The 27,376-nt window shown below is 39.9% G+C and overlaps 1 protein-coding gene across 1 annotated transcript in view; it reads left to right on the top strand.

The window, feature by feature from the left end:
• The window catches only part of LOC306706717 (calsyntenin-2-like), a gene marked incomplete at both ends in the record, with an annotated part of 120,730 nt that overhangs the window by 85,836 nt on the left and 7,518 nt on the right, over nucleotides 1-27,376 (top strand). Inside the window, 6 exons of the mRNA XM_079173880.1 lie at nucleotides 120-216; nucleotides 5,032-5,181; nucleotides 8,231-8,416; nucleotides 9,138-9,395; nucleotides 11,145-11,266; nucleotides 23,495-23,657. Of these exons, the coding sequence (XP_079030006.1) occupies nucleotides 120-216; nucleotides 5,032-5,181; nucleotides 8,231-8,416; nucleotides 9,138-9,395; nucleotides 11,145-11,266; nucleotides 23,495-23,657 (976 nt within the window). The remainder of the gene's footprint in view (nucleotides 1-119; nucleotides 217-5,031; nucleotides 5,182-8,230; nucleotides 8,417-9,137; nucleotides 9,396-11,144; nucleotides 11,267-23,494; nucleotides 23,658-27,376) is intronic.

Here is a 27,376-nt window from a genome sequence, read left to right as displayed (position 1 = left end):
GACACATAAATGTGCAGTTTAAGAAGGTGTAATAATTCCACAAAAAACTATTTGATAACAATGTGGGATATTTAGTGTTGGTCAAGAACTGGGAGGAAACTTACTGTTATAATTTGCAGGTGGAAGCTTGGGACCAAGACTGTTCACCACAGTACAGCCAGATCTGCAACTATGAGATTGTCACTGCAGGGACGCCATTTGCAATAGACCGCAATGGTAAGTGTGTGTGCATTTATGTGTGTTTGAATCTGCCTTGGCTGAATGAGAGACTGGACTGTAGTTGTAAATGATGTGATTCGGTATGAAGTATGTGCCATTGTGAGAATGGAAACTACGATAGCACAGCGAGGGTCCGTTTGCGTGCCTGGAGGCTTTGTTCTTGGGAAGTTTTTATTAAATTCAAATACATTGAAGGGCCACTAATTCTGTGACACACACACACACACACACACACACACTGTACACTTGTACATCAGGTCATCTTTAAAGGTTCTCTATGCAATATTCAGAGCATTAATCTAGCAGCAAACAACTATTTGCTATGTAATGATATAGTGGAGTAATGTCTACTTTAGCAAATATAGAAGTCACTCTCCCTCTGTTTGTGTTGTAATCCAGGCTTCTCTGTGCTTTGTTGACGTAGCCGGGCCGGCTGTGTGTGCCTTTTAGTGCATGTTAGTGCATATGAGCGCGCCACACTGGTTAGCTCATGGCAGCCGCTCTGCAATGTTCTCATACCGATGGCGTAGCACCCATTCTACAGTTCCCCCTCAAGAAAACACTGTTAGCTGTGACCGCACTGTTAGCTGTGACCGCACTGTTAGCTCTGACAGCACTGTTAGCTCTGACCGCACTGTTAGCTCTGACAGCACTGTTAGCTCTGACCGCACTGTTAGCTCTGACAGCACTGTTAGCTGTGACCGCACTGTTAGCTGTGACAGCACTGTTAGCTCTGACAGCACTGTTAGCTCTGACAGCACTGTTAGCTGTGAGCCACCGTCATGTTGAGAGTCGTGTGGAGGCAATCCCTCAATCATAGGTATGCTCTGAATTACGTATTGAGCATCTTTAGGAATTAACTTTGAACTGTAATTTTTAAGTCAACATGGATGAGAAGTCCTTAAGTGCTCAGAAAAAAAGCAGCAGCTACTAAATCTCACCTTGTGGGGAGATTGCTTTCTCGACTGAAACAAATTAGGGTGAAGGCTGTTATTTTAAGGATCATTTACTTCATACACGTGGGTTAAAACAGCACAAAAAGCATGGTAAATGTCTCAGTGAAAGTAAAAATGTATTGTTCAGTCCTCTGATCCTCGTATGAACAAGTCTCTACTAAAGATAGACATGACAAATGCTGAGACAACTCAATCTTGAGATGAATCGTGGAGCAACCAATGAATAGCCCAACTTTGTGTAAAGAATAAAATACTATCAAGAATGACTTTAAGTCAGAGTTTGTTAGTGGTGGAAGATGAAAGATTTTGTTGATTTACAAACTGCTGTAAAAGATTTATTTAATGTGTATGTACATTAGGCACTGCACCAGTCTTCATTTTATGGATGTACACCAAACAACAGATGAATATAAATACTCTTCTAGAAATGCAGTTGGGGAAAAGCAGGTAGATCACTGTGGCTGATTCTTCTTTTTATTGCAATAATGTTGTGATGCTTGAAGTAGATTTTTCAGCAGTGCATATCGTAGCTCAAAAGTTACTCACCAAAGATGCATCTTAAGTTTTGACAGCTTCTTCTTTTATTTTTTGTTTCCTTTTGTTTGTTTGTGGCTTTACACCAGTCCTCGTCTACTGGGGCAGAGTGCTTTATTTCTGATTGAGAGCTATTCTGAGCACATCTGCCTATATAAAATCTCAGCTTTTGGATCGCACTGCCTCCTCGCTGAGCTTCCACATTCACGCTGAGTTGATCTGAGTGCAGCGTAATCTAGACTGACGAGAGACTGGAGGGCTTTGTGTGTGTATACGTGTGTTGAATTCTACCAATAGATCAGACAGAAGAACACATCTTTATTATATCTCGACATCTTTCTTTCTCTCTCAGGTTCATATTTATTATTTTGTCCCCCGGTCTTTTTCTCACTGTATTTTACAGTAGTCATTTGATTTGAACTTCTTCCAGGCACAATAATATTGTTTTGGGGAAACTCAAACACACAGGTAAGTGGTTAGACCCACTTTATAGAGCAATGTGTGCACTGAGGGCAAGTTATCATACTGAAGTAAATAGACTGTACTGCAGTATGCATCTGTGATTCAGGTCAATTGAAATTAAAACAGACAGTGTATTAAGAATGGAGAAAACACTGCCTTTGTTTAGAAAAACCAACCAGAATTTAGATGTGGTTGGTTGCACAGTGGCTACAGGCAAATTGAGCTCCAGTGAAACATCCCTTTGCTGTGTTTTGATGTATAGTATTCCCTTTGCCTACATCCAACATAATTAAAAATTTATATTTAGCCATATACAATACATGCAGGGTTGGTAAAATCTGATTATTTGGCTGTTAATTCTGTTGGATTGCTGACATTGGTGTAATTGCAATGGAGTGTAGACACACCTGCAATTCAGGACGCCTTTTCATTCGCACACATACTCTGCATATTTAGAAGGTGAGCAGCTCGTATTTTTGGAACATAATTAAATGAATACCTTGTTAAGACTATAGTGAGTACTGCTGACCCATACCGCACTTTAGTTTATATCTTTCATGTTTTACCTTTTTTGTGATGTGAGGGAATACAGTTTGTATCCCCGCTACCAGTAAGCAGCATTCTCTGGTGCCATGAGTGAGATGTCGGACAGTAAGCAGAATTCATCAGGGTAAATTTTCAAACTTTAGAAATCTCCCCCCAGAGCCACGTAAGTCATTATGCAACTGTATTCACATGTTGACTAGTACTCCTTGTGACAAGCTGAATTTCATGTCTATAATTGGTGTCCCTTTAATAACTATCTGGAGATTAAGAAAATCCTAATACAGAGGGGCACCATAGATCCCCAGAGAGGAAGACGTTTGAGGATTCCTGCAAATTAACTAAGAAGAGTAAAATTACTTTTTAAAGTAAAATATCATCTTACCTGTTGAAAAAGTGGCATTTGGTTGAAATCCTGTTCCTTAACTGTTATTGTTGTTTACACCAGCTGTGGTTTAATAGTCACTGTGGGACTTGTTTGACTCTGACCTCATCACCTTTCTTCCTCTGACATTTTAAGATCATCTCTTTTCTGTACTGCTGTGCTCTGAACTGATCACTGCTCACTAAAACTCCTCTCCTCTGGCCTCCCCTCCTCCTCTCTCTCTTTTCATCTTTTCTGCTCTACTCTCTGACAGCAACCAGAGTGACAGCCAAGCCTCCAGATGCTAACAACAAAAATAGCTTTAGTTGTCCTCATGTGTCTGTAGATGAACTGTGAATGACTGATAGGAAAAATCTTTGACAAACTAAGAACACGACATCGCTTTGAAGCCTGCTGTTTATCTTTAGGAGCATCCGTATCTGTCTTAAATATAAATTATGTGTTTAATCATCATCTGTAAAATAATTCTGAATAAGTCTTGTGTTGTTTCTGCTTTGATGTTCTTTGTGATGTACAGCATTCGTTGCAACCAGCAGCTAACTCTGTTTAAAGAGGCTATGAACCGCACTGCTGCATTGTTAAAATTTAGCTCGTTCAGTAAAACATACCGTAGAATTGTTGTAAGCTGTCTTCCTGGGGTGTAATCCCTAGTGAATCAATATAGTCGTAATATTTTTTCACACTTGTTGGGCTCCTCACACCATGTAGAGGGGACGTGGGTGAAGACCCCTGCAGACCCCTGGTAATACTAGTCCCATGCACTTAGGGCTTCAGGCATCCAATATAAAAAATGTCAAGTAATCAATGAAATACACAGGAGTCTCTCTCTTCTCCTCTTGCTCTCTCTAAGTCTGTGTTTGTTTGTGCGTGTTGTCTACTCCTGACAAACAGCCAACCCGAACCGTGGTGGCTACAGTTGAGTAGTCTTCACTCCACCTGGGGCCGCTCTCATGAAGCAAGATGAATGGGTTACTGTACCTTATTTTAAACTTTGGATTCAACTGGTCTCATAAAACCAGCTCACATGCCCACAGTATTTTATACTGCAAAGCTAATATGCTCTAGCAAGTTCTTTGAAAAATGTAAACAAAGTCTACAAAGGAACTGCTGCAATCAGCGCTCTGGTAATATGAAGTCACCATTGCTTCAGGATCTCGATTTGGACAAGAGTTTGGCTTTCACAATATCTTTGTGTGATCCCAAAAAACACTGCAAAAATATGCAACAAAAGTAATATTAAAACTCACTAAAAACAGGCCCTGCTAGGTAGAAAATAAAGTTCTGCACAAAGTTAACACAGTGTTTTGGTGACGCATGCGACCATCAAGCATTCTCTTTGAGATATGATGCATCTCTGATCATTTGTAGTTCTTCCTCAGTAATTAGGAAGCAGTTATAATGCTGGATATTTCTCCCAGTTAGTATATTCACTGTAACGATTTCTTTATAAGACTACACAAGTTACTTTCAATAAAATAGTAACATATTACTGTATGCTACTTAAAGGTACTGTGAAAGTTACTTTGTGTGTGTTTTAACTGGTTTTGATACCGTCTCAATGTAATACTGAGGCTTCTAAATGACCTACATAAGTAAACCTGACAGCAAGAGAGACGATTGGATAGTTATTGTTATTGCTTGTCGACGGTGCCACTGGGTCGGATTCCGCACGAAATCAGATGAAATCATGCGGGAGAGGCTCAGATTTTCAAATGTAATACAAGGTTACTGGACCTTCAGTTTCCAGTAAAAGGCTTCAATAAAAACAAAGAGCTATGTTTTGTTTTCGAGGAGCACTTTTTTTTTAACGCAAAGTCAGTTTCAATTACTGCTCAGTGGGAAGTGTTTCTTGCTTTATTATAGTCAAATAAGCCTAACCATTCTTCACTCTGTCAGTAATTTACATTTCCTCTTTGTATGTGTGTCCTTTAGGAAACATCAGAAACACAGAGCGGCTGAGCTATGACAAGCAGCAAAGCTACAAGATTATGGTGACGGCCTTTGACTGCGGCCAGAAGAGAGCAAAGGAGGACGTGGCTGTGAATATTGATGTCAAGCCTGTCTGCAAACCCGGATGGCAAGGTCAGAGATAAAGAAACAGCCACTGAAATATTTTAAAAATGTATTAATTTGCCTTGTAATAATTGACAGTGTACGTATTACTATGCTGGTATAAAGTCCACTGATATATTGTTTAAAGGTACTTTAAATGTAAAGCAATACTACCTAAATTGAAGAAGACAGTGCAGTATTTTAGCATATCTTTCCCCTCGAGGGAATTCTATCTCATTTTAGAATGAAAGTCTCTCGAGGAAATCAGAGGACCTGAACAAAAACCTCGAGAGGGAAAGTTGACTGGAGTGTGTGTGTTTTTTTTTTCCTCCTTTAACATGCTAGCAGCTTGGCATTCAAGCCAGCCTGTCTCCCCTGCTGCTTCACCTGTCAACACTGACAGCATCTCAGGAGTCAAGCTCACACAGGAATGAAAGAGGGAGACAGAGAGAGATAAGAGGGGAAAAGGAGGAAGAAAGAGAGCCCGTATGAACAGGGGAGGAAAGAGAGGAAGAAACTTATAGTGAAGGAGGGAGGTGATGGTTATTTTTTACATTCTTTAAAATATTGCCGCTTGTTAGAAAACCCCAATCTACTGCAAAGCTGTGCTTCATTATATGAAAGCATGTTTCTTGAACATCAGCGTAAGTAGTGCTGTTTAAATCCACGACCAGATCCCCTTAACAGTTTCATTCATCCCCATCATATTATTATAAAGCTCCAAGAGCAACCGAGCCACTTTTGTTTGAACAAAATAGTTTTTTGACAATTTCTACATACACTGAGACCATGTGGAGGATACTTCATTGTCAAGTTGTTTTATTGCCATTTTAAGCCTTTATTACATAAAGGAAGGAGAGAGAGATACAACAAATAATCCCGGCCGGACTCAAACCGGAGATGTGGTTTAATAGTGGCGTCTTAACCCCTGAGCTACATGGGCTCTCCATGTGGAGGGTAAACTAAACTTAATCTTGAAGTGTTGCTGTGTCACCTCATTACATTTTAAGCAATACTGTTTTGTACAAAATCTGTATTGCTACAAACTGTAAAACAAATATATATATATATCCATATATATACGTATACAGTGTGGCATGGAGTTAGATACGTTTGTTTGCAATGATAAAGACAATAATACTGTTGTGCGTTAAATAATCGATTTCATCTCATCTATTATTTTCATGCATCTAAACACCGAGACGATTGCTCTCACCTTGACGTTCGCCAAAGTTGTGTATCCATTGCATCCATTTTTAGATAAAATTGTGAGTATCTTTGGTTCAGAGTTGACTGGAATATATGTTGATAAGGTTCAAATACTCTATTTCCCATAGCCATGGTATAATTGTACATGATGGTTGAGTAGAGGATGTTCTTCAGCTACCCTAAAGATACTTGCTAACTCACATGCTGACAGATCTTGCCGCGTGTCTATTGGTATCATATAATTGTATGATATGACAAGACAAGATAATTCAGAAGGAAAAATGACATCTGACGAAGCCTATTGTTACAGAAAAGATCCATTAGTGCAAAGAGAGCACTTACTGAAAATGATGTGAATGCCAGTTGTTTAGGCTTTAGGGACACTCATTGAGGGAAATGTCAGTGCACATCACAGAGAGAGAGTTTAGTCTTGAGAAAGTTGTCTGAAATGTCATTCAGCTTTTTGTTAATGTCATCTTCATGTACAGCCGAGCTCTACTGGTTTTGGCACAGTAGGCTGAACAAAGAAATAATTTAGGAATGGAAGGGGAATGTGCAGATCCAGATGGTACTACGGGGCTCTCGCCTCTGAGCATTAGAATCACAAAGCAACACTTTCTATCTTACCCTCATCAATGTTGCATGAATCGTTGCGATTTGGCTCATAAAAAAGGCCGTACTGCATAATCCTGTTTTAAAACCATTAACCCACAGCAGCTTAATGCCTTGGATAAAACATCAAGTCTTTTGTACTCAACCTTATATATTGTCTGTGTGTAAAGGTCAGCAGTTCTTCTGCGGCTCTTTTTTTTGGAGAAGGCTCCCCGGCATTAAATTATGGCTAAATACGTCTTGCTCCACCTCACTTCTCACTCCTCCTCGCCTACCTGATGTCAGTTTGCTTTTCCTTTTGTCTCAGGATTCATGATATCATATTCTGTAGGCTTGGAAAGAGTTGCCAGGTGTCCACCTACACACACACAAACACACATATTCAATCGTGCTTGTGAATCCCTTTCACCAACGCGATTCAAAGATTTCCGTGCATCGAGGATGGATATAACACCTGGGTAATGAAAGTATGGCAACACCTGGCAACAGGACTGACAGTTACAAGGAGGCCAGCACCTCTTTCTACCACGCCTGTCATGTTACTGGCCCTTTCAGTCTCCTTTTGAACTTGACACAGGGCAAGAAATCACTGAGAAAATCTCAAACCTGTGTGGATAGCTATCCTTCATTCAAGACCCACATGCTCATTATGAAACAACTACAGAAAACCAGAAACATTATTTCCTACATTTCTGTGGACAGCTCTAACAAGACATATGTGGGTCCTTCAGTGAACAGTATTTAAAGATATAAATATGCTGAAGTAGTTGTTTATCACTTGAAATACAAGCAATTATACACATACTATGAATGAGGTAACATTTTAATTCGATGTTGCCCCGAAAGATTTCGTAGTTCTCGCAATTTTAAGATACAACATTTTTACAGTACACTGTAGAATATGAGGCTTATACTAAACCTTTTAAGAACTGTAACCTCACAATGAGATATTTAATTTATTGTTACACAAAGTGAAAGGTTAGTGTTGAACCTGTAGTTGTTTTAGAGAAAGCATCAGTTTAAGTCAAATGTTCAATATGAGACCTCAGACCAGCTATCTAAATCTTGAGGGTGAGACTGATATAGACATCAGCTATCATTTCACATATATTAATGACTCAATGTGTAATTTATTTCTTCTTTTTCTAGATTTCTTTCAGCCATTGTTTACACTGTGATACCAGGTTACCTGTGCTTGTAACATATAACACCAGTTACATAACTAAATGAAAACTCTTACACATTTTGATCCTTAAAGGTTGGAACAAGCTGGTGGACTATGAGCCAGGGACTGGAAGCAGGCAGCTGTTTCCCAAGATGCACATAGAAACGTGTGGAGGTCCTCTGTCTGGCGTGAAGGCGATGTTAGAGCTACAGACCATTCACATCGGGAAGGGCTGTGATCGGGAAACGTACTCTGAGAAGTCTCTGCAAAAGCTCTGTGGTAAGAAGAGAGAAAGAAGAAGAAGAAGAGAGAAACGACATTATTTTAAGAAGTAGAAGTTCCATGAAATAGTGAGGTACATTTAAGAGTCGGGGACTATGAGAGAGCAAAGGGTAGTAATAATAATGACAGACAAGGAAAAATTGAATTCATAGAAGAAATCACCTCTTGACATCTTAGCCTGAACAAATTAAATATGTGTGCACAATGATCATTTTCAATATTTTTTCCTTTTGACACTTTCTTAACACCTCATCAGTATTTAAACTTTGTCAATATGTCTCGTCACACAAGCCGGTGATTTACAGATGTGAGTTGTTGATTATATGTCTTGTTAATCAATGATTTGCTCTCAAAACATGTGTTAGAATTGCCATATTACTTTTGATATGAGTTAGGGAGATACAGTATAGGGCCAGCACAAATCTTATTTTGATTGAATATATAGTACATAGTTGCAAAAGTAAGTGGATTAAGTTAGTAACCATGTGGTGTGACATGAGCCACATCAAATGGGCAGTAATATGAGATTACAACAGATGTAGTCATCATTTCTAAACATTCATTCTGACATGCACAAACGACATTAGGTCATGAACGGATGTATGCTGACTTCTGGTACTCTGGAAATCACATAGGAAAAAGAGAACCAGTTTCTCTGCAGGTTGATGCTCTGTGCAGGCACTTTGACAGTGTTGTATCATGTGATTGACACATCCAGGTGCAGCATCGGGCAGCACTGACCTCCTTCCTGCCTCCGGCCCTTCCACAAACTGGACGGCATCTCTGCTGACTGACAGCAGCCGCGACAGCGACCTCATCTACAGATTCGACGGACACCAGGCTGCTAATGTTCCAGATCACGTGGTGCCCCAAAACCTGACAGACCAGTTCACCATAGCAACATGGATGAAACACGGGCCCAGTCCAGGACTCAGAGCTGAGAAGGAAACCTTACTGTGTAACTCTGACAAGACCGGTGAGGAAACTATTTCTCACGTGCTCACTCTTAAGAAGTATATTTCCATCGTCTAACATGTTAGAGAGTGAAAATTTGACCTGAACTTGAATAACAAATTGTCGTTGAGTTTACATTAACTGTCCTATATTTCAGAAACGTACTGGAAACTACTTGATTCTTATGTCCCTTTTACTTAAACATGTTACACTTTGATTTCCTAGTGTCCTCAGCGTTAGAAACAAACTATGAACATAGCATTATCAAAAACATCCGTTCAACAAAATAACAAGATAGATAAGCCACGACAGAAGCCCACAATGGCAAGTGTCTTTCAAACATTTTTTCCCCCACTGCATATCTGAACTGAGCTGCCTGAACTGTGTAATTAAGCAAGCCATCTGCACATTGCATGCTTTCACAATAGTCCCACAGATGGCTTATTAGCTTACGAAATGTGTGGTCTGATCTTGTAATGCAAAACTGCAGAGTGGTTTGTGTTAAACCATCAGAATCTTCGAAACCATTTTTTTTTTATTGCAACTTTTTGGCTTAAGGATATGAATGGTACCAGAAGGCTCAGTGTGAAGGCCAGATCACCGATACTGTGTGGAGAAATGCCCATGTATTGTATCCTGTCAATCGTCTGGCTGAGCCTGGTGACATCAAAGATGGGAGATACAGAAAAAATAACTAGGATGATGATTATTATTAAGTCCCACTGAAACTGAAGTTACAGTGTCTTTAGCTTCTGTACTGAGTATTCGCCAGTGAAACAGAATATTTGAGCGGTGTAAAGTTACAAGAGAAATCTGATACGTAGCTACAGAGGACGGAGGCTCCACACATCTCCCTTGTTACTGAAAGTTGCACATTGATTGATGGATGTCATGATATAATTGGTTGAAATTGGTTGGTACTAGCTTATGTAAGCATCTTTTGTTTTTTACAAGAAGAAAAGATGATTGGATTTTGATAAAAAAATACGAAGTAATTATTTTTGGGGGGAAATAATTTGCACAATATGATCAAGGATGTGTTCTAAAAGAGCTAAAAAGTCATTGTTCATCTCGAGCTTTGCATCTTGATAGCAACATGGATCCTTCATCCCTTATTTTTTTCATATTTGCATTCAAGAGTTCACAGAGATTTTAGTACTGCAGAGACAATAAATTACATTAAAATGGTCACCCAACCTGAAGTGAAATTGTAAAACAACAATGTAAACACCATTTTCAAATCATAGAATTGCAAAATAAAAATGGGGAAAACTTTGTATTAACTTTATTAATACAAACTGAATGATCTTACATTTTCACAATGTTGATTTGACGTTGTTTTGACAAACATCTGATTCCATTTTAGAACACCAAAGAAAGGCAAGCACCCGCTCACCACTGTGGAGTTGTATTTAGAGCAGAATCTGTTGCACACCTTACATCTCGTCCCACCTCAAGCTGATTCATTTATTAAAGCAGAGCAAGTGGGACTCGCCATTTATTGCCATCTTACACAGAAACCAGTTGATAATCACAAAACCAGACATAACAGCAGCATGCACCCTGCGACCACACTTTCAGTCATGCTGACAGCTGTGTTTGATGTGAAGAAGCCATCTGAGGAAGCTGAAAAGAGTTAAGTCTTTCACACAGCTGTGCTCAATGATTTTATTTTTTTGTATGACTCCAGAAAGAAATCAATAAGAAAACCAAAGGAGCAGATGTTTGAGTCTTTGTGTGACCATGCATGTTTGTGATCTTCCCATTGCAGAAATGAACCGCCACCATTACTCGCTGTATGTCCACAACTGCCGTCTGGTGTTCCTGCTCAGAAGAGATTTCACTCAGGTCGACACTTTCAGACCTGCAGAGTTCCACTGGAAACTGGAGCAGGTGAGAAGTGTGTTTGTGTGAGCTTGTCCGTGTCCTATTTGGGTGCGAGCGTAGATTCAGGGTGATTTTCTACAGCATGTGAAGGGCTATCATTATTTATGTAGTGAAAGGAGAAAGCTCTCCATTCTAATTACTGGAGGCCCTCCATCACTTTCTTCCCCTCGCTGAGGGAGATAAGAGGGTAGACACTGTTGTCCTATGTACACACACACACACACACACACACATGCAAGCATAGACCCAAAGTGGAAAGTCTGTTTAGTTATGGGTAATAGCTCACCCAGCAGCAGATCTCTATTATCTGTCATGCTTCTGGAGAGTTGTTGAACTAATTTGCAGTTTACTGTTTCAGTCCTGCAGAAAGCCTTTCAAAGGAGGGAATGGCACCACATGAAATTGCTTCAGCTAGAAAGATGCATATAATGATATTTTTACGTCTCTCTGAATGTTGCACAGCACTTTCCCTACTGTAATTATCCTGCAGATGTACACAATGGTGTACTTTGCATTACCCCTGCATTTCAGGGGATATTATGCACAGCTGGCAGGTATTTTAATAGAATATGAAGATACACATTTTAAGTTTTAGTCCTCAGTGACATCTGTTTTTGTCCCCTCCCTTGAAAACATTACAATGCAGGGTAAGACCAGTGACTCTGGTGCTGGAGTCTTGCTCAAGGACACATCAGGTGGATGCTTGAATGAGAATCATCCAGGCTGAAGGGCGTCTAGTCACTCTAGTTCACCAAGCAGTTGCTGAGCGGAGATATCCGACCGTAAAAAGAACAAAAAATCCCTGGAGTGTAAATGATATTCATGATAAGCCAATGACCTCGTGCACAGGAGTCTCCCCTTTCAACAGACTATCCCCAGCTCACAAAATGGTAGATTTAAATCTAACAGTTTGCCCTAGGGATACAACATATGTCCACTTCATACTGATTATTATAAAATGCTTCATAATCACAGGAAGCTCTTAAGAGTTTTTGCTCACTACGCAGATTAAAAAAGATTTGTATTTGTGTGTGTGCTCACGTCTGTGTGACCATGTTTTTTTAATATAGTTTTGATTAATCCTATCCATCATATTTTTTTTATCTTGCTTGGAAAGATTACATTCCAAGGCTTTGGTTTCCTGTGTAATGCCTTGTCAGCATGCAAACATCCCAGTGTGTTTCCCAGGCATCCGTGCTGGTGTTCACCTTCCAACCAGGTGGTTGTTTGTTCTCGGTCAAAGGTAGATTGAAAAGGGTTTTTCAGTCCAGTGTTCTTTTCTCCTGAGGCCCATGGAGGTGGCTGTAACAAAGAAAAGGGCAGCCAAGTAGCAGACTGCTGGCTTTTCTTAGCAAACAAGCAAACAACCTCAAGACTCAGTTCTATTTCAGTCTCGCTTCCTCTTATTCTCTCTCTCATTCTCTCGGGCATCCCATTTGCTCCTTTGTTTGGATCTTGCGTAGGACCACGGAGGAAGCATGCAGTGCAGTCAAAGAGAATATGTGATGAGTTACTCACTAGTACAAATCACTTGTACTGAGACTCTCATTAAATATAAATGGAAACTGGTCTGAAATACTATAGAGGTTAATGAGAGGGATGACATCGTAGGAGCACAATTGGGCAGAGTGAAGGAAAAAAACTACTCTGTCATCATCAATCTGTGATGTACAGTGCAGTTTGGTGTACTCATCGTTGCTACTATGCTTTTTTTATGGTAGTGGCTCCCTGCATATTTGAACATGTTGTGCCATTAATTACTATATTATCATCCGGGTGAAAAAAGAGTGAAACTTGGTTGAAGAATTTGTGTTATTGTGGGATCTCGGTGCAAAATGGGGAGACTAGAGAGAAACCACTTCTTTTTGAATGAGAAAAACTGACATCAATATTTGATTTGTGCCCCAGAGCAGCACATGGTATTTTACGTCAAAGAGCAGTGCAATGTGATATTCTATTTGGATTTTTTGAAAATGCTAGAAGGTTAAGTGGACTGTATAACTAAAGTGAAAATCCAGGCACATTTATCTTTTAAAATGTTCTTTTATTTTAAAACCAATTATATGAATATGGTTATGATTTCTCAATTGTATTTCATGAGAGACATTGAAAATCTCTTCAAATCCATTATCGGCTTTTACCAGCAAAAATACTAAAACGACTGTGGAATGGTCTAAAAGGTTTAACACCAGTAGCTGCATACTTGTGATAGGCAAGTGGACACGAAATACTGATCAAACCTTTGACAGTGAAGCTTTTTCTCTTCAGGCATTTTGACATGTCATAGCAGGAAAAGCATGGGTATAATTAACAACATAAATTAGGACTTTAGATGACCCAGCTCTAGTTCCTGGTATCACTGCAAAGCTACAATATACAGTTGATGGAACAAAGCAATGTTTAGTGTTATTTGTTGCACCTGTGCTTTTCCTAATATAACAAGTCAAATGCTCTGAAATAGCTCCCCTTTTCACTCATTCCCTACTCCCTACTGATAGACACTCGATAGTTTACTGTTTACTCTACAGTGAGCATCGCTCACAGGTGTACTGTAGTGTCGTATGACTCTATAAAGGGCATTGCATTAGGGGGTCAGTAGTACCATGGACTTTTTTTGTTCCATTGTGGAAATTAGTGATGACACTGTATAGCGGGTATATTTCCCACTAAATATTCGGAGACATTCAAATGATTCGGCGTGATGTGACAGTAAATATAGTGTAGAGTCAAATAGACCATAAAGCGCAGTGTGCTTTAAGGCGGGCTTACTGCGATTGACAGTACCAGAGCCGTATCCAGCGCCACTCCTCCGCATTCCAAATATGGTAACTTCCGTTCACCGGTTGCAAAAAAAAGAAAAAACATGGCGATGGCCGTAAATCAATGGGTGACGTCACGATGACTATGTCCACTTCTTATACAGTCTATTATATTGACACTTTGTTGCCCATGGGGAACAAACTGCGGTCTCCTGGCTGAAAGATCGCTGTTTGACGGACCCATCCATGTCCCTTGTGTGATTTTTAGCGGTGTTTATACGTCCTTCTTCAGGATTACGTGTGTAACACATGAAAACATTTCGTGGGATATCTATGAACTACGGCACATTATTTTTTCGTAGGTATTGCTACCAAATTCTGGACGAGACCATGTTGAATGTACTATCAATACTTTCTTGTTCAGTATCTCTAATAACAGGTATACTAAGGAAAAGGTCATTTAAGGGTAGAAGATACTACTGCCTTGTACTTAATAATGAGGACAAGCACAGAGAGTAGTAGAGACTGTGGAAAAAGGAATGTGGTGGATAGAGTGGAAAGAGTAGAGGTAACTGTGGGGTGTCACAGCTGCTTCTTACTCTCCTTGTTCCTCAAGCACTTAGAAGGGACACTCAATGGCTTCCGCAGCAACTCCATTTAGCGCTATTGATTTTGCAATTCTCACCCCGAGACGGGAGGGGCAGAGAGGGATGAAAGGAAGCTGGAAAAAAGAGGGTGAGCGATAGAGGCTTCCATTTTCCATGTCGATCGAACACACTAAAGGAATGTCACATCTGACAGAAACCCTCACACACACACACACACACACACACCTACAATCACTAACATACTTTTGAGTGTGTTTGTGAGGCAGGCACACACAGGATGCCTATTATCCATCCTCTTTCTCAGCCTCGGTAATGGAGGAGTGGATCTCTCCCCTCTAGGCACATTATTTACTCTCCTTGATCCTAGTAAGCCTATCAGTTCAATCCAGCTGTTCAAAAGATATTCACTCGCAGTCAAAAAGTCCTATACAAACCAAGATTCAATCTTCTAATGTCCTGTAAGCCAAAGATGGTAGGAATGGGTCAAATATGCAAACAAAGCAGAGGCGAGGGAGAAAAGTGGATAAAGAAGAAGTCTTTGTCCAGGCGTCTTTGTACCTACAGTTGAAGTTTGAAGAGCTTTCTAAGATTGCTCCGCATTGAGCAATCTTGCGTGTGTTCGTGATGCCGTTGATTTAAACCCTTACAGATAAGGTTTTATTTACTCACAGCAAGGTACTCATAGATAGAGCAGAACAAAAAACAAATCTATGCTAACAGAAGGGGCTGAGTTGATACAACAAACAGTAGTTTTCTCAGTTTTCTCAAATCCGAGATTTCGAAAACATTAGTCAAGGGCCAAAGATCATTTGGGTTGGCAGTTGTTTCACAGCAGTCCAAGATAACTATACTATTGACGGGGCAGATCATGCGTTGTGAATCACAAAGGAACTTTCCAATTTTGCCAATTACACTGCTCGAGACAGATGCAGACCCCGCTATTTATCATTTATGTCAGAGTTCGATTGTCGGGACTGAATGTTGGAGTTGTACAAAATCACACTCGTTACTTGTCTATACAGCATCTGCAATTATCTGCCTTATCTGACTGCTTATACCATGCTTGTTGTGCCACGGCTTGTTCTCTGTCTTGTGTTGATTAGAAGCCTCCCTTTGTTTCCGAGAAGATGAATTGGATGGTGTTAGTGGTGTTGTGTGTGTGTGTGTGTGTGTGTGTGTGTGTGTGTGTGTGTGTGTGTGTGTGTGTGTGTGTGTGTGTGTGTGTGTGTGTGTGTGTGTGTGTGTGTGTGTGTGTGTGTGTGTGTGTATGTAAGTGTGTGTTCCTTCTCTGCCTGTTTGTTGTAGATACCGGGAGAGATTGAAGTTCCTATTCAAAGAGTGATTTAGTTCCACCTCAAACACAAGAGACTTACTGATGAATGTTTCACTTCAGTTTAAGTTATTTGTAATTCACCAAAGCTTATAATGCCTAGAATGCAGTAATCAAAATAGCAAAGACATTTGAGTACGTCTTTAAAGGTCAAGGCAAAAAAAGTGGCATTGTTATATGACAGACTGATACTGTTTGCTAGGAATCACTCTAAATTGTGCAAGTCACCCTTACAAGGTCTCCGCATGCAGCATACTTTATAACAATAATGATAGAAAACAGTACAAACTGGCAGTTTCTTTAAAAGCAAAAAAGAAAAAGACAAAGAGCAACAGAGAAGATATTGAGCGATGCCGCCAGCGTATTTATCTTCAATGTTTGTTTATTTTCTAGCTGCTATTTTTCAAATGACCTCATTTGAGAGCTCAGCTGTACTTTGGCTGCTTTAGGCACTTCCTGTGTTACCCCTATGTCGAGCTGTTGCATCTCACTAAATGTGTCTGTCTTTGCAGTGTGACTAGAGTGTGTGTGTTTGTATGTGTATGAGGCAGGGGGCTTAATGCCACGATCTGTTACCTATAGACCACTCAGCAGTCATGCTGAGTGTCAAAACCATACCGTCAGCATACTAATGTATCGACAGCTTGGTCCTTCCATATCAGTATTTTCTCTTTTCTCTCACTCCCTCTCCACCTCTTTAACCCGTCCGTCTCGCTGCTTGTCTATTCGCCTCCTTCTCTTACTCCTGCATTTACTTTGGGCGAAGAAAGCTTTTCACCCTGACCTTAAAGTCTGGGTAGAGAAAAATCTAAGATTTGTTTCTTAACACATTATGCATGTTATAAACTAGCATTACTGAATTGTGTTACACCATCAGACTGTTTTTAACCATTTTCCTGTTTAGGATTGTTTTGGGCAAGCCTGAAATCATGGCTGGATGACGCACTGGTGCCATAGCGACCCCAAAATAAATAGAAATCTAGAGCACAAAGCATCAGTGTTTCTGCTGCTCAATCGCGAGTTATACAATACTTACATACCTCGTCAACGGTTCGCTAGCTAGCATCGGTGTATTGGCCATCTGTCAAACCGCAACAAATCCCGGTGGGCATGTGGACCATTAAAAACGTTTTTACCGTCCGGCCCCGTCTGTCTCCTTTCCCTTTCATGACCGTGAAACCTAATTTATATACTTATCATTCAAATCCGGTTGAGTGGTTAATAGCATATTTTTCTGTGGTGAGACAAACATCTTTAATTATGCTTTACCCAGACTTTAAAGGTTATAACTTCGGAGAATTAATTTTCAATTCAGACAAACAGACAAAGAGATTGAAAAAAAAAAACGTATTGTAACATATTGCCGCTTTTGGGTTAAGAGCGAAGCTGATGTGGTCTATGCCCCACTGTGACACTAAGGTCCACAAGCAGACAACATACACCAGTTCATAAACCATAGATGCGATGCGTTAATAGGGGCACGGAGGCACCAACGTTACCAACGGTTAACACAGCCCTGCGTGGAGAAAAGATATATTACACTCTCTTCACACAGCACTGCCGTTGCAGAAGGTTGGGGACGTCAATTCTGTACCGAACGGTCTCCATTCAGCTCCACAAAAAGGAGTTTGTCAAGACTTTAGGTGTAAATGAGGGATTTGACTGTAAGGCTACTGTGCTTCCGCAAGCATCTTGAGAAAGATTTTGGCTCAAACAGGGCAAATGCTGAAGAATAAGCGTGCGTGCTGGTATGAACCCAACAACAATAAACACTTGAAGGGTGAAGCCTATACAAGATAGAATCAAATCTCAGATAGCTTCCCTTTATGAACATTCTCTCATCTCAACTGAAAGTTGACCTTTATGCGTTTTTTATATTTATTTTCTTTTTAACTAGTACTAATCTTCATTGAGACATTATTTTTTGCAGCTGTGAGTGTTGTAAGTTGTGCATCTTACAACAAACAGGAATAAGCTGCTTTTGTATGTCGTGTTACATGTTACGTGTTGAGCATGTTAGCAAAGCGCTTTTCCTTTCGTTTACCGTTTTTTTCTTTTCTTTTTCCTCTTTCTTTCCCTATCCGTGTCATTCCCCACCACCACACTGACAGATAATAGACTTGCATCAATAATGCAGTGCTAAAACAGTGGCAGAAGAGAGGAGAGCAGAGGAGAGAGGCAAGGAATGTGAATAGGGGCAACGGAGATGAAAAGGGAAATGGAAGAGAGGTGCAAGTTAGGAAAGAATGATGAGGTGGGAAAAACAGAAGAAAGTAGTTCAGACGAAGGGATATGGAACAGGGTGGATGAAAAGAGGAAGAAAGGAGGGTACTGGCGCCTTTGGACAAAGCTTCAGATTTCCTAAAATGAAATGCTTAATTAACATAAAGTAAGCAATCAATATGTTTGGAGACAAAAAACGTAAAAGGAACCCATCCTTACACATCATTATACCCTTCACATCAGAAAACAGCGTTATGGTCTAAACGGGCATGCCTGTCGGCGGTCGCTGTCACACACAACAGATCTGAACACCGTTATGTATCCATAGAAAGAAGGCTCCTCCCATCTCAAACCTCTCCAATGCATCAAAATAAACTTGACCCTATTAAAGGACTTCTCAGCAGCCTGCAGAATGTCCTCATTATTCTGTTCATGTCAGCAGATTCAAAATGCCCCATTGCCATATGAGAATAAGGGGTTGTGCTTTTCTCACCAGCAATTTGCACAATAAGCCAATCTAGTTTATTACCTGAATAAACTATAACCTATGTTCCGCACTAAATAATATTTGGGAATCTGCCCTCCTTGTAAGTAGTTGTTCTAACGCTCCTAATTATTTGCCAGAGATCCTTTGGGTGACAACCTAAATTCAGCCTCCTGATTGTATAGTATTTTTGAGGTCCAATTGGCTCTTAAGATCTTCTTTCTTTTGTGCAGCTGTAATAGCCTCTCGTAAATACACCAGGGCAGATTTCCGCAAGATAGATGAGCTTATCTCTGGTGTTTTATTTTCAGCAATAAAACACTGCTATCTCACGGTAATATACTCGACAAAGGAAATCTGGCTCCGTAAGGTTGGGTTTAGTCGGCAGCATCTGCAAGCTGAGGGCTGTGGATGGTTGCTGTAATAGAGAAATTAGAAGAAAGTGTCTGGAGTCTTATATCTGGGGTATAGAGCACTCTCCAAATTAAGTATATCTAAGATACAAGGAAGAAATTGTGTACCCTCATGTGTTGTAGGATGAGTAAAACATCTCTTTCCTAGTACACAATAGACAAGGTCTTGTTATAGCAGGAAAAGCTCGGGCGAAACAAATTTCCTTAATGATACTTCAGATCCATTAAGTGTCCCAAGCAGGCCAGTGAGCCAGCATGGACAATACCAGCAACCAGGAACTGGCTCATCTAAATTGGAATGCAGTCGTATTTAATGTCATTAGTTTCTCCTGTGCTTTACCTGATATGAAAAGACATAATGTCTGCTGTCACAAAAAAAAAGCCTAAAAGGTGCAACAAAACAAATCAATAAAGTCTAATTAACAATCCAACACTCAGACGCGTGTTTTCACTCCTTCCTGCTGATTAGAATCCTGCTTATGTTGATGGTGTGTGGTGTCACCGAGCAGTGTGTACTAAAAAGAATCGGCCTTTTTCACAGATGCCATTTTTCACATGTCAAAGTAGGAAAAAACACAGGAGTTAATGATACTATTTATAATGGCTGAATTCCATTTATTTGTTTCAATGTCAGGTTCTGCTGCTGCAGTCAGAAAGGTTGATTTCTTGATGTTAGGTGATCTGCTGTTGTTTTTCTTAAGTCGTGACAGTATCTTGGATGTTTGATGACACGTTTAATATACCCTTCATATTAGTAATTTCTTAAAAAAAACATATTCCGTGCAAGTAGTGTATATGAATTCAAAACAACATCCTAGATCCAACATGTATAAAAGTATGTTCTTTGAACCCTTTTCTATATTAAAAATATATATTTAGGACACTCGATGGAAGTCTTTCATCTTTGTCTAAGTTCAGTGAAAATACTTTTCAAAATAATCTGTTTGGTATGGAACAACATTCATTTAATTTGAATGAATGTCACGAATAAATGGATTTACATTAGCAGGGACATGGCCTCAGTGACTTTCTGCCTCTGCAGCTGTTCTCCTGTTTTCTTGTTTTCTCTCTCTCTCTCTCTCTCTCTCTCTCCCTCTCTCTCCCCCTCCCTCCCTCCGTCCGTTGTGGGACTTCTCTGGTGATTGTGTTCATCCTTAGCAGGCCTGCTCGGGGACCAGCTCATTACAGTGTTTCAGCATTCATTGTCTTGACTCTTGTTACACTGTTGCAGAGGAGAACTACTTTCATGCTCCCACTGACTAATGTGCCTTCAGACAAGCAATGTGAATACACACGTACCTCAGCAACCGAGAGAGTACCGCTGATGGTATCTACTAATGATGTGCGTGCACGTGTGCGTGTGTGTTTGTGAGCATTTGTATGTGTGCAAGTACGATTTCTCAAGTTTGGACAGTCAGCAACAAAAACAAATTGAGTGCTGGATTGGATTCAGGACTTTTCTTAATTACAGTAGCCACATAGAGCATGTGCACATAAACATTTACACTACAAGCCATTTAGTAAAATTCATGTGTAACAAGATGGCTTGTGGTCTTGCCAACAATATTTTATAATTTACAATTTATAATTTATTAAATAGAAAGACACAGCATTTCTTTTTGCATTTCTTTTTTCTCAAATGTTGTATTTTTTGCTTTGCGAGCTGCATGGCTCTAGGGATAGCTTTGATGGTCTTGTCTGTCTATTGGTCGGTCCACCTCTTTGGCTTGGATTGAAATATCTCAACAACTATTGGATGGGATGCCATGGAATTGGATAGACAGTCATGATGGATCCTGCTGCCTTTGGTAATCCACTTGATTTTTGGTTAAGATAGAAGTGTCTTGTCAATTATGGAGTACCATGAAATACAGTATAATACAAATATTTCACGTCCACCTCAGGATAAATAACTTTGTTGATCCACTGATTTCTCATCTAGCGCATCATCATCTCATCAGAGAGCGTGCGTGTGGGCGTGTGACGTTTCCCGTTTGTCCGTGATCGACTGATCCGATGGATTTTTTATTTATAGATATTATTCATGTCATTTGCGAAATAGGTCTACCCAAACAGTGGACATTAAATAGCAACAGCTGCAACACAAAAGTAGCCTGGACCCGGCAACACTGCATGGATAAACTCTTAGTCTTGCATCTCACATGATAGTATGAATTTTTCCCAGATGTTTAAGCTCTGGCAGCATTATTGTAACCTTAAATAGAAACTCAACCAAGAAAGCTAAACCATTGTCAAAGTCCTCTAAGTTTAAAAAGAAAAAGATGCGTCTTGTAATTCTACTTTTTCAGTGTCTATCTTTTTCCGCGCCCTCCACTGGCAGTCAGCCAGCAGCTAAATGAAAGCGGACATCCATTCTGATTGTCTGGTCCAGTACACATACACATCCTGTGAGCTGATGCAACTAAAACACACTGTCATTGCATCCATATCTGGAATTCCTGTCCCTTCACACATAAAGGGTGAAACACTAATTTCTAAATTGAACATCCCTGAAGATTCCTGGTTGCTCCAACACAAGTCCTAACCTCATTTGTTCATATCACTGCTTGAATAAACTACCAGAGTGTGTGTGTGTGTGTGTGTGTGTGTGTGTGTGTGTGTGTGTGTGTGTGTGTGTGTGTGTGTGTGTGTGTGTGTGTGTGTGTGTGTGTGTGCAGGCTTTGGTTTGTGTGTGTGGCCACTGAGTAAAATTTAACAAAATGAAAATCTATCTAGTGCTGTATCCTTTCCTGCTGTTTCTGTCTGTGCATCTCAAATTAGCAGATATTCTCCTCTCCAGTGAAACTAGATTGATTGTTTGTTGTTAATTCAACCGAATCCTTCACAGCAGACTGATTACAGAAAAACAGATGCAATGGCCATAAGAGGGGGAACAACAATGCGAGGAATCCTTTAAGACTTCACCATGTTGCCAAAGACATTAAAACAGTAAAAAATCACTTTAAAAAGGAAGTACACTTGCAGTTTAAGTGGTTTGAATTGAGAATATCTGCGTCAGATAGCGTTCTCATGTGTTGTGGCTTTCAGGACCCCATGCAAAGTTTGTGTGTCATTAATCCTTTGAGCCGGTCAAGAAGGTGAAAGAAGCACGTATTGCTATATCCAGCCCGTTCACAGCATATAACATCTCAAACGTAATATGAAATAAATGTTTGCAGCACTGGAGCAAAGTGAATTAGACCTTTGTCTTACCAGCAAATGCTGCATTCATTTAATATCGAGTTCACCATTATTACCACTTTATTTACGATAGCCATTTACTGACTTGTCAATAGCATTCATGTCAGCGTCTAATTCATAATTACAACTGAAGAGCTTATTTGAGTAGGCACTCAATAATACGGACAGATGTTCTAAAATGTATATATAATGTGTTATATTGTCAATGCACATTGGTTTTAAGCCTCACACAGACATCCAGAGTTATCCGGTCATGAGAATGCATGAGAAGTCATAGACGAGTGGAAATCATTCACATCTTTAGCTTCCATTCATCTTGAAGTGAACACAGAGAAACACATATAGACAGGCAAAACACATTGGATTATTCATTTTTAACTATTAATATTCGATTGTTTGAAAAATTGCCAAAATATCACGAGTTCCAGCTTCTAAAATTTGGGAATTTTCAAAAACAGAACAAATATTGCGTCATGTTGGGCTCTGGCAAATTATAATGGGCATTTCTGAATATTTTCGGACATTTTATTGATAAAACAATTGATTGATTAACCGAGGAAGTAATCTGCTTTGATCAATCATCAAAATAATAATTAGTTGTTGCCTAAAGACATCCAAGCGAAGTAGCAAAAATGTTTCCACATATAGTTGTGGGCCAGGAAGGCGGAAAGAGTTTGTGGGGGGGTAGAGAGGCCGGCGGAAAGAGCGAGAACAGGACGTGTCCTCACAAGTACTCCAAATGTTTGAAGAATGTTTGTGATGGCTAATAAAAGTAGCCTGGCACTCGGGTCCTCCACAGCCGTGTTTGTCACTCATTGCGTGCCTTTAATAAACCGCTCATTAGTCAGAAACCTCATTAGCAATCTGACAACAGGGAGCATACGATTCAGCAGAAGAGGAAAGGAATCTGTTGCTCTTTCATTTAAGGTAGAAAGCCGGGGAGCGTTCAAGGATGCGCCTTCGGGTTTCGGCTGCGTGCTTGGAGTAAACATCATCATCTTCATAACAGCATCCTTATAAACATAATCCTCCACGGAAAAATGCTCCTAACCTAAATAAGACCCCAAGAAAAGAGATGAAGTTGCCAGAGTAATTTATTTTTAAAGCTGTCCTATTTTTGTCTGAGTGCAAACCAGGAATATTTACTTATTTGAATGCATGAAGTGGACAAAAAGCACGAGGCTTAATAACATCATAACATATCTCTCCTTTACAGATCTGTGACAAGGAATGGCACTATTATGTGATCAACGCAGAATTTCCTGCAGTGACACTATTTGTGGATGGGGTGACCTATGAACCCTACCTGGTGACAGATGACTGGCCGATCCACACCGCAAAGATTGATACACAGTTAACTGTGGGCGCCTGCTGGCAAGGTCAGTTTGTGTGTGTGTGTGTGTGTGTGTGTGTGTGTGTGTGTGTGTGTGTGTGTGTGTGTGTGTGTGTGTGTGTGTGTGTGTGTGTGTGTGTGTGTGTGTGTGTTGTTGTGTGTGTGTGTCTTTCTGAAATTCACAGTAGCTTTAGAGTGATGCAGATATTTGTCCTAAGCTGAAGATGCTGAATTCAGGCAGGAATGGGACACAACTGCTATTAAACTGTGTTGTTTGGATCGTTTCCAGCTATACTACATAATCTGACAGTTGCTTTATATGCAGCTGCCTTTTGAGCTTGAGGTTGTATATTTCCTCCACATAAAATGAAGAAATTAGTTATTATCGGGCATCTTCTATTTCAGGGCATCTTTACTGTTTCATTTAAAAGAGCTGTTGATTATTCTGATATGTTATTGGTTTATTGGTTATTGGTTATTGGTGGTCACAACTGCTTTAGTTTTGTAAATGCTTGTTGGGAAACCAAATAGACAAAGTGGAACACAAAAGAAATACGAAAAGAATGAGGAAATGTCTTTTGGAAAACCTCTAAATTGCTTTACTGCCGCTTACTTTCTAACTTAATTTTGTAAAACAAAATAAAGCATTGTATTGAGGTCCAAGTATTTTGATCAGAAACTCTCACTACAGAAACACAACTGAGAACAGATCAGGCAATTAATGCATAGGTGTAATGAAATATGATGTATTTTCTACTTAATATGCAAAGGGCACCAACCTGGAAAAGACGGATGCTTACAGTATGGCAAACATAGAGAAATAGCATCAACAAAGGCAAAGCAGCCAAAAGATGTTTGAAGCCCAAACGGAGAGAGTGAGTGAGAGAGAGGGGAAGCTGGAGACTTTCTGTTAAGATAATTAAAGAGATTAAGATTCATGCCCCGGGGCTGCGAGTATTTCTTCTTTGAAATGGAGAGTCACGAGCAGAGTGGGTATCAGACAGGAAATTCTGCATGTCAGTTCCAGTGGCAGGGAAAGAGAGCGAGCAGTGATCACATTGGAATGAATAACAGCTACCCTGCTGCCTTGTTTACGACTGGAATAATTCTACAAAAGTGCTTTACAGGAGGGCAGAATGAGACTGTAGTGATCCGTTCTGCAGCTTGCCTAAATCACGCTCATAATGCTCACCAGCATCATCCAAAGCTTCAATCCTGATGACATTTTGGTTGCCATTTACATTTCTTTTCATCCTATGCCTGATTGCAATTTTCTTTTTGTCGTCATCACTTTCTTCGTTGCTTCATACAGGCCTCTCTTTCTGCCTCTTTCCATGAATCTCTGATTGTGAGAGAAAGCCCTGAAGGAAGGATTAGCTAGAGTGAATGGAGGACAACTTTGCCAGCTATTACATCCCAATGAAGCCGCTTTAAGCTTCACTAAGCCGCAACTGATAACTTTTCAGGACATTAGCGAGCAAGATTGCCTTGCAGAGTCTCTCATTTATCCATCCCCTTTTCCAAACAATCAACAACAAAATGATGAGACATGAAAGGCATTCAGACCGTATTTTCACTGCCCCGAAAGCAAAAAAGAAGAAATGGATGGTTGTTGTTTTCTGAAGCAGTTTTCTGTAGAAACAAGCAGTTTGGATGGGAAATGTGTGTTTGCCATCTCATTTAATGTGCAACAGGAAAGTGGGTGTCAAATTTCAAAGCAACCCTCACAGTGCGGTATACATATACTTAACTAACAAAGCGCGGAGTAGAGGCATCGGGAATCTGAGGTATTTTTATGTTGATAATAAAAGGCATCAGTCAACATATATCATCAGGAAGTTTTAAATCTTTTGGAACACTGTGCTGCCATTTTTGCTTGCTTTTAGCACTCGGTGAAATGAGAAAAGTCACATTTAATATCCAAGGTGAAACCACTCTTGAAGTGAACCACAAGGAAATGGCCTATACAGCCTTTAGAATTAGAAACTAAACATGTTTTATGTCTTCTTCACGCTCAAGAAGTCAACATCTGCAATATGTCTAAAATATCAATTTAATAATCATCATAATTTGTGAATTAGCTTACATAAAAATATTATAGTTGTTCATGCTCTCATGTATATTAATGTCTTCGACAGATCTGCTGTGCAACATGTGACATGTCCTCTTCCTCTTTCCCCGTCCTTTCATTCATTTCTCTTTTTTATGAATCTATAAAAAAACACCTGCACATCTATACACAGGCAATCCAAAGTTTCAGTCCAGTTTGTACTTTGACATTCAATCACAAAAACGGTGCATTTGTCAGAGTGATGAAGAAGGAGACTAAAGAGCAGAATAATGACGATAGTTTCCACATGTGGAGAGAAAGGGAGGTGATGGAAATGTCCCGCTCTGCCCATGCTTACACCTACTGCCATCGCAAAAACCCAGTGCTTACCATTTCTGATCAAATAATGCATGGGCAAGTATAAAGAATAAGACTAATAAAGCCTATAATGAGGGCGATGCTCTTAGTTCTTGCAGTTTGTGATTGTACCACTTCCTCTGAGATGGACACAGAAAATCAGTCAAATTGTTAGTTATTAAAGCTTTATTTTATTTGTTTAGAGATTTCAAATCCCCGTTTGCATGTTTGACATTTCACATCAGGTGGGGAACCTCTACGCATAATTAGCCTCAGCATTGCAACAAGAACATGATCAACAGCATCTTTGTTGTTGTAAAAAAATGTGTTAATTGGCTTTGGTTGTGATCTAGATGTGAAATATTTCTATGAAGTAAAGTAGTAAGGAGGCCTTACGTTGTGCCTTTTTGAACTCTTACAGCAAAGAACAGTGCCAATTAGTGAAATAGGGATGACAAATACCAGAATGACTTATAACCGTTCTGTTCCACCCGTTTGTTTTTTGGACTTGAGGCTAAGCTCACCCCTCATACACAGAACAAATACTGATTGGATACTGAATTTGGGAGCAAAGATTGGGTACTTTTCGTCTAACTTCCCATTAGCCCACAGCTTGTTGTGGATGAACAGATTCTAATGTCTGTTGTTTGACAGCATACCAGATGCTGTAATGTTGATTACATGGTTAGTGCAAATCATAGGCTGTTGATCCTAACAGTTCTTGGAGAACATGGACTGTCATAAAATGGCACCATCATTCATCAGCATCAGCAGAGCCCCAAGCTCTGCTTCTCAGCGCTCCAGGAGGTAAACAATATAAAAAAGTGGTGCTCTGTTTAAAATGAGGAGGATCTAAGGCAACAAAACTACCAATAACCTCTATCAAACACAAATTAGAAAAACGACTTAATAATTAACTTGTTAATATTGTGGTGTAGACAGCCTTTATGAAAAACTAATTATCTAGCTATGATTATCAACCATTACTTCTATAGGTGATGCAGCTTTTATGAGACTGTAGGATAACTGCTGTATTACCTCACTGCTTGTAAAGTCAGCAGTATAAGTCTCCTGTTGCCTAGCATGCTGAAGGCAGTTGTTTGGTGTCTTTATGACAGGATCCTATCTCTCAGCTCTACGTGTATACGCACCCCTGTATGATTCACATTGAGCTGAGAGAGTAGATGCCTCCAGCCCCATGCTGGCTGGCTGGTACTGTAGCTGCTGTTCACAGTAATACCTGCTGTTACTGTCTACTGTTCCCCTGAGCCTCGCTGTGCTGAATAGTTCAGTACAACAGAGGAGGAGAACATCCAGGCTGTGTTACAGTAAGTGGGTTAGTAACCTCAGAAAAGAAA

The sequence above is a fragment of the Pholis gunnellus genome, assembly GCF_910591455.1.
Source record: "Pholis gunnellus genome assembly, chromosome: 14".
NCBI classification, from domain to species: domain Eukaryota; kingdom Metazoa; phylum Chordata; class Actinopteri; order Perciformes; family Pholidae; genus Pholis; species Pholis gunnellus.
This window is presented reverse-complemented; position numbering and strand designations above follow the sequence as displayed.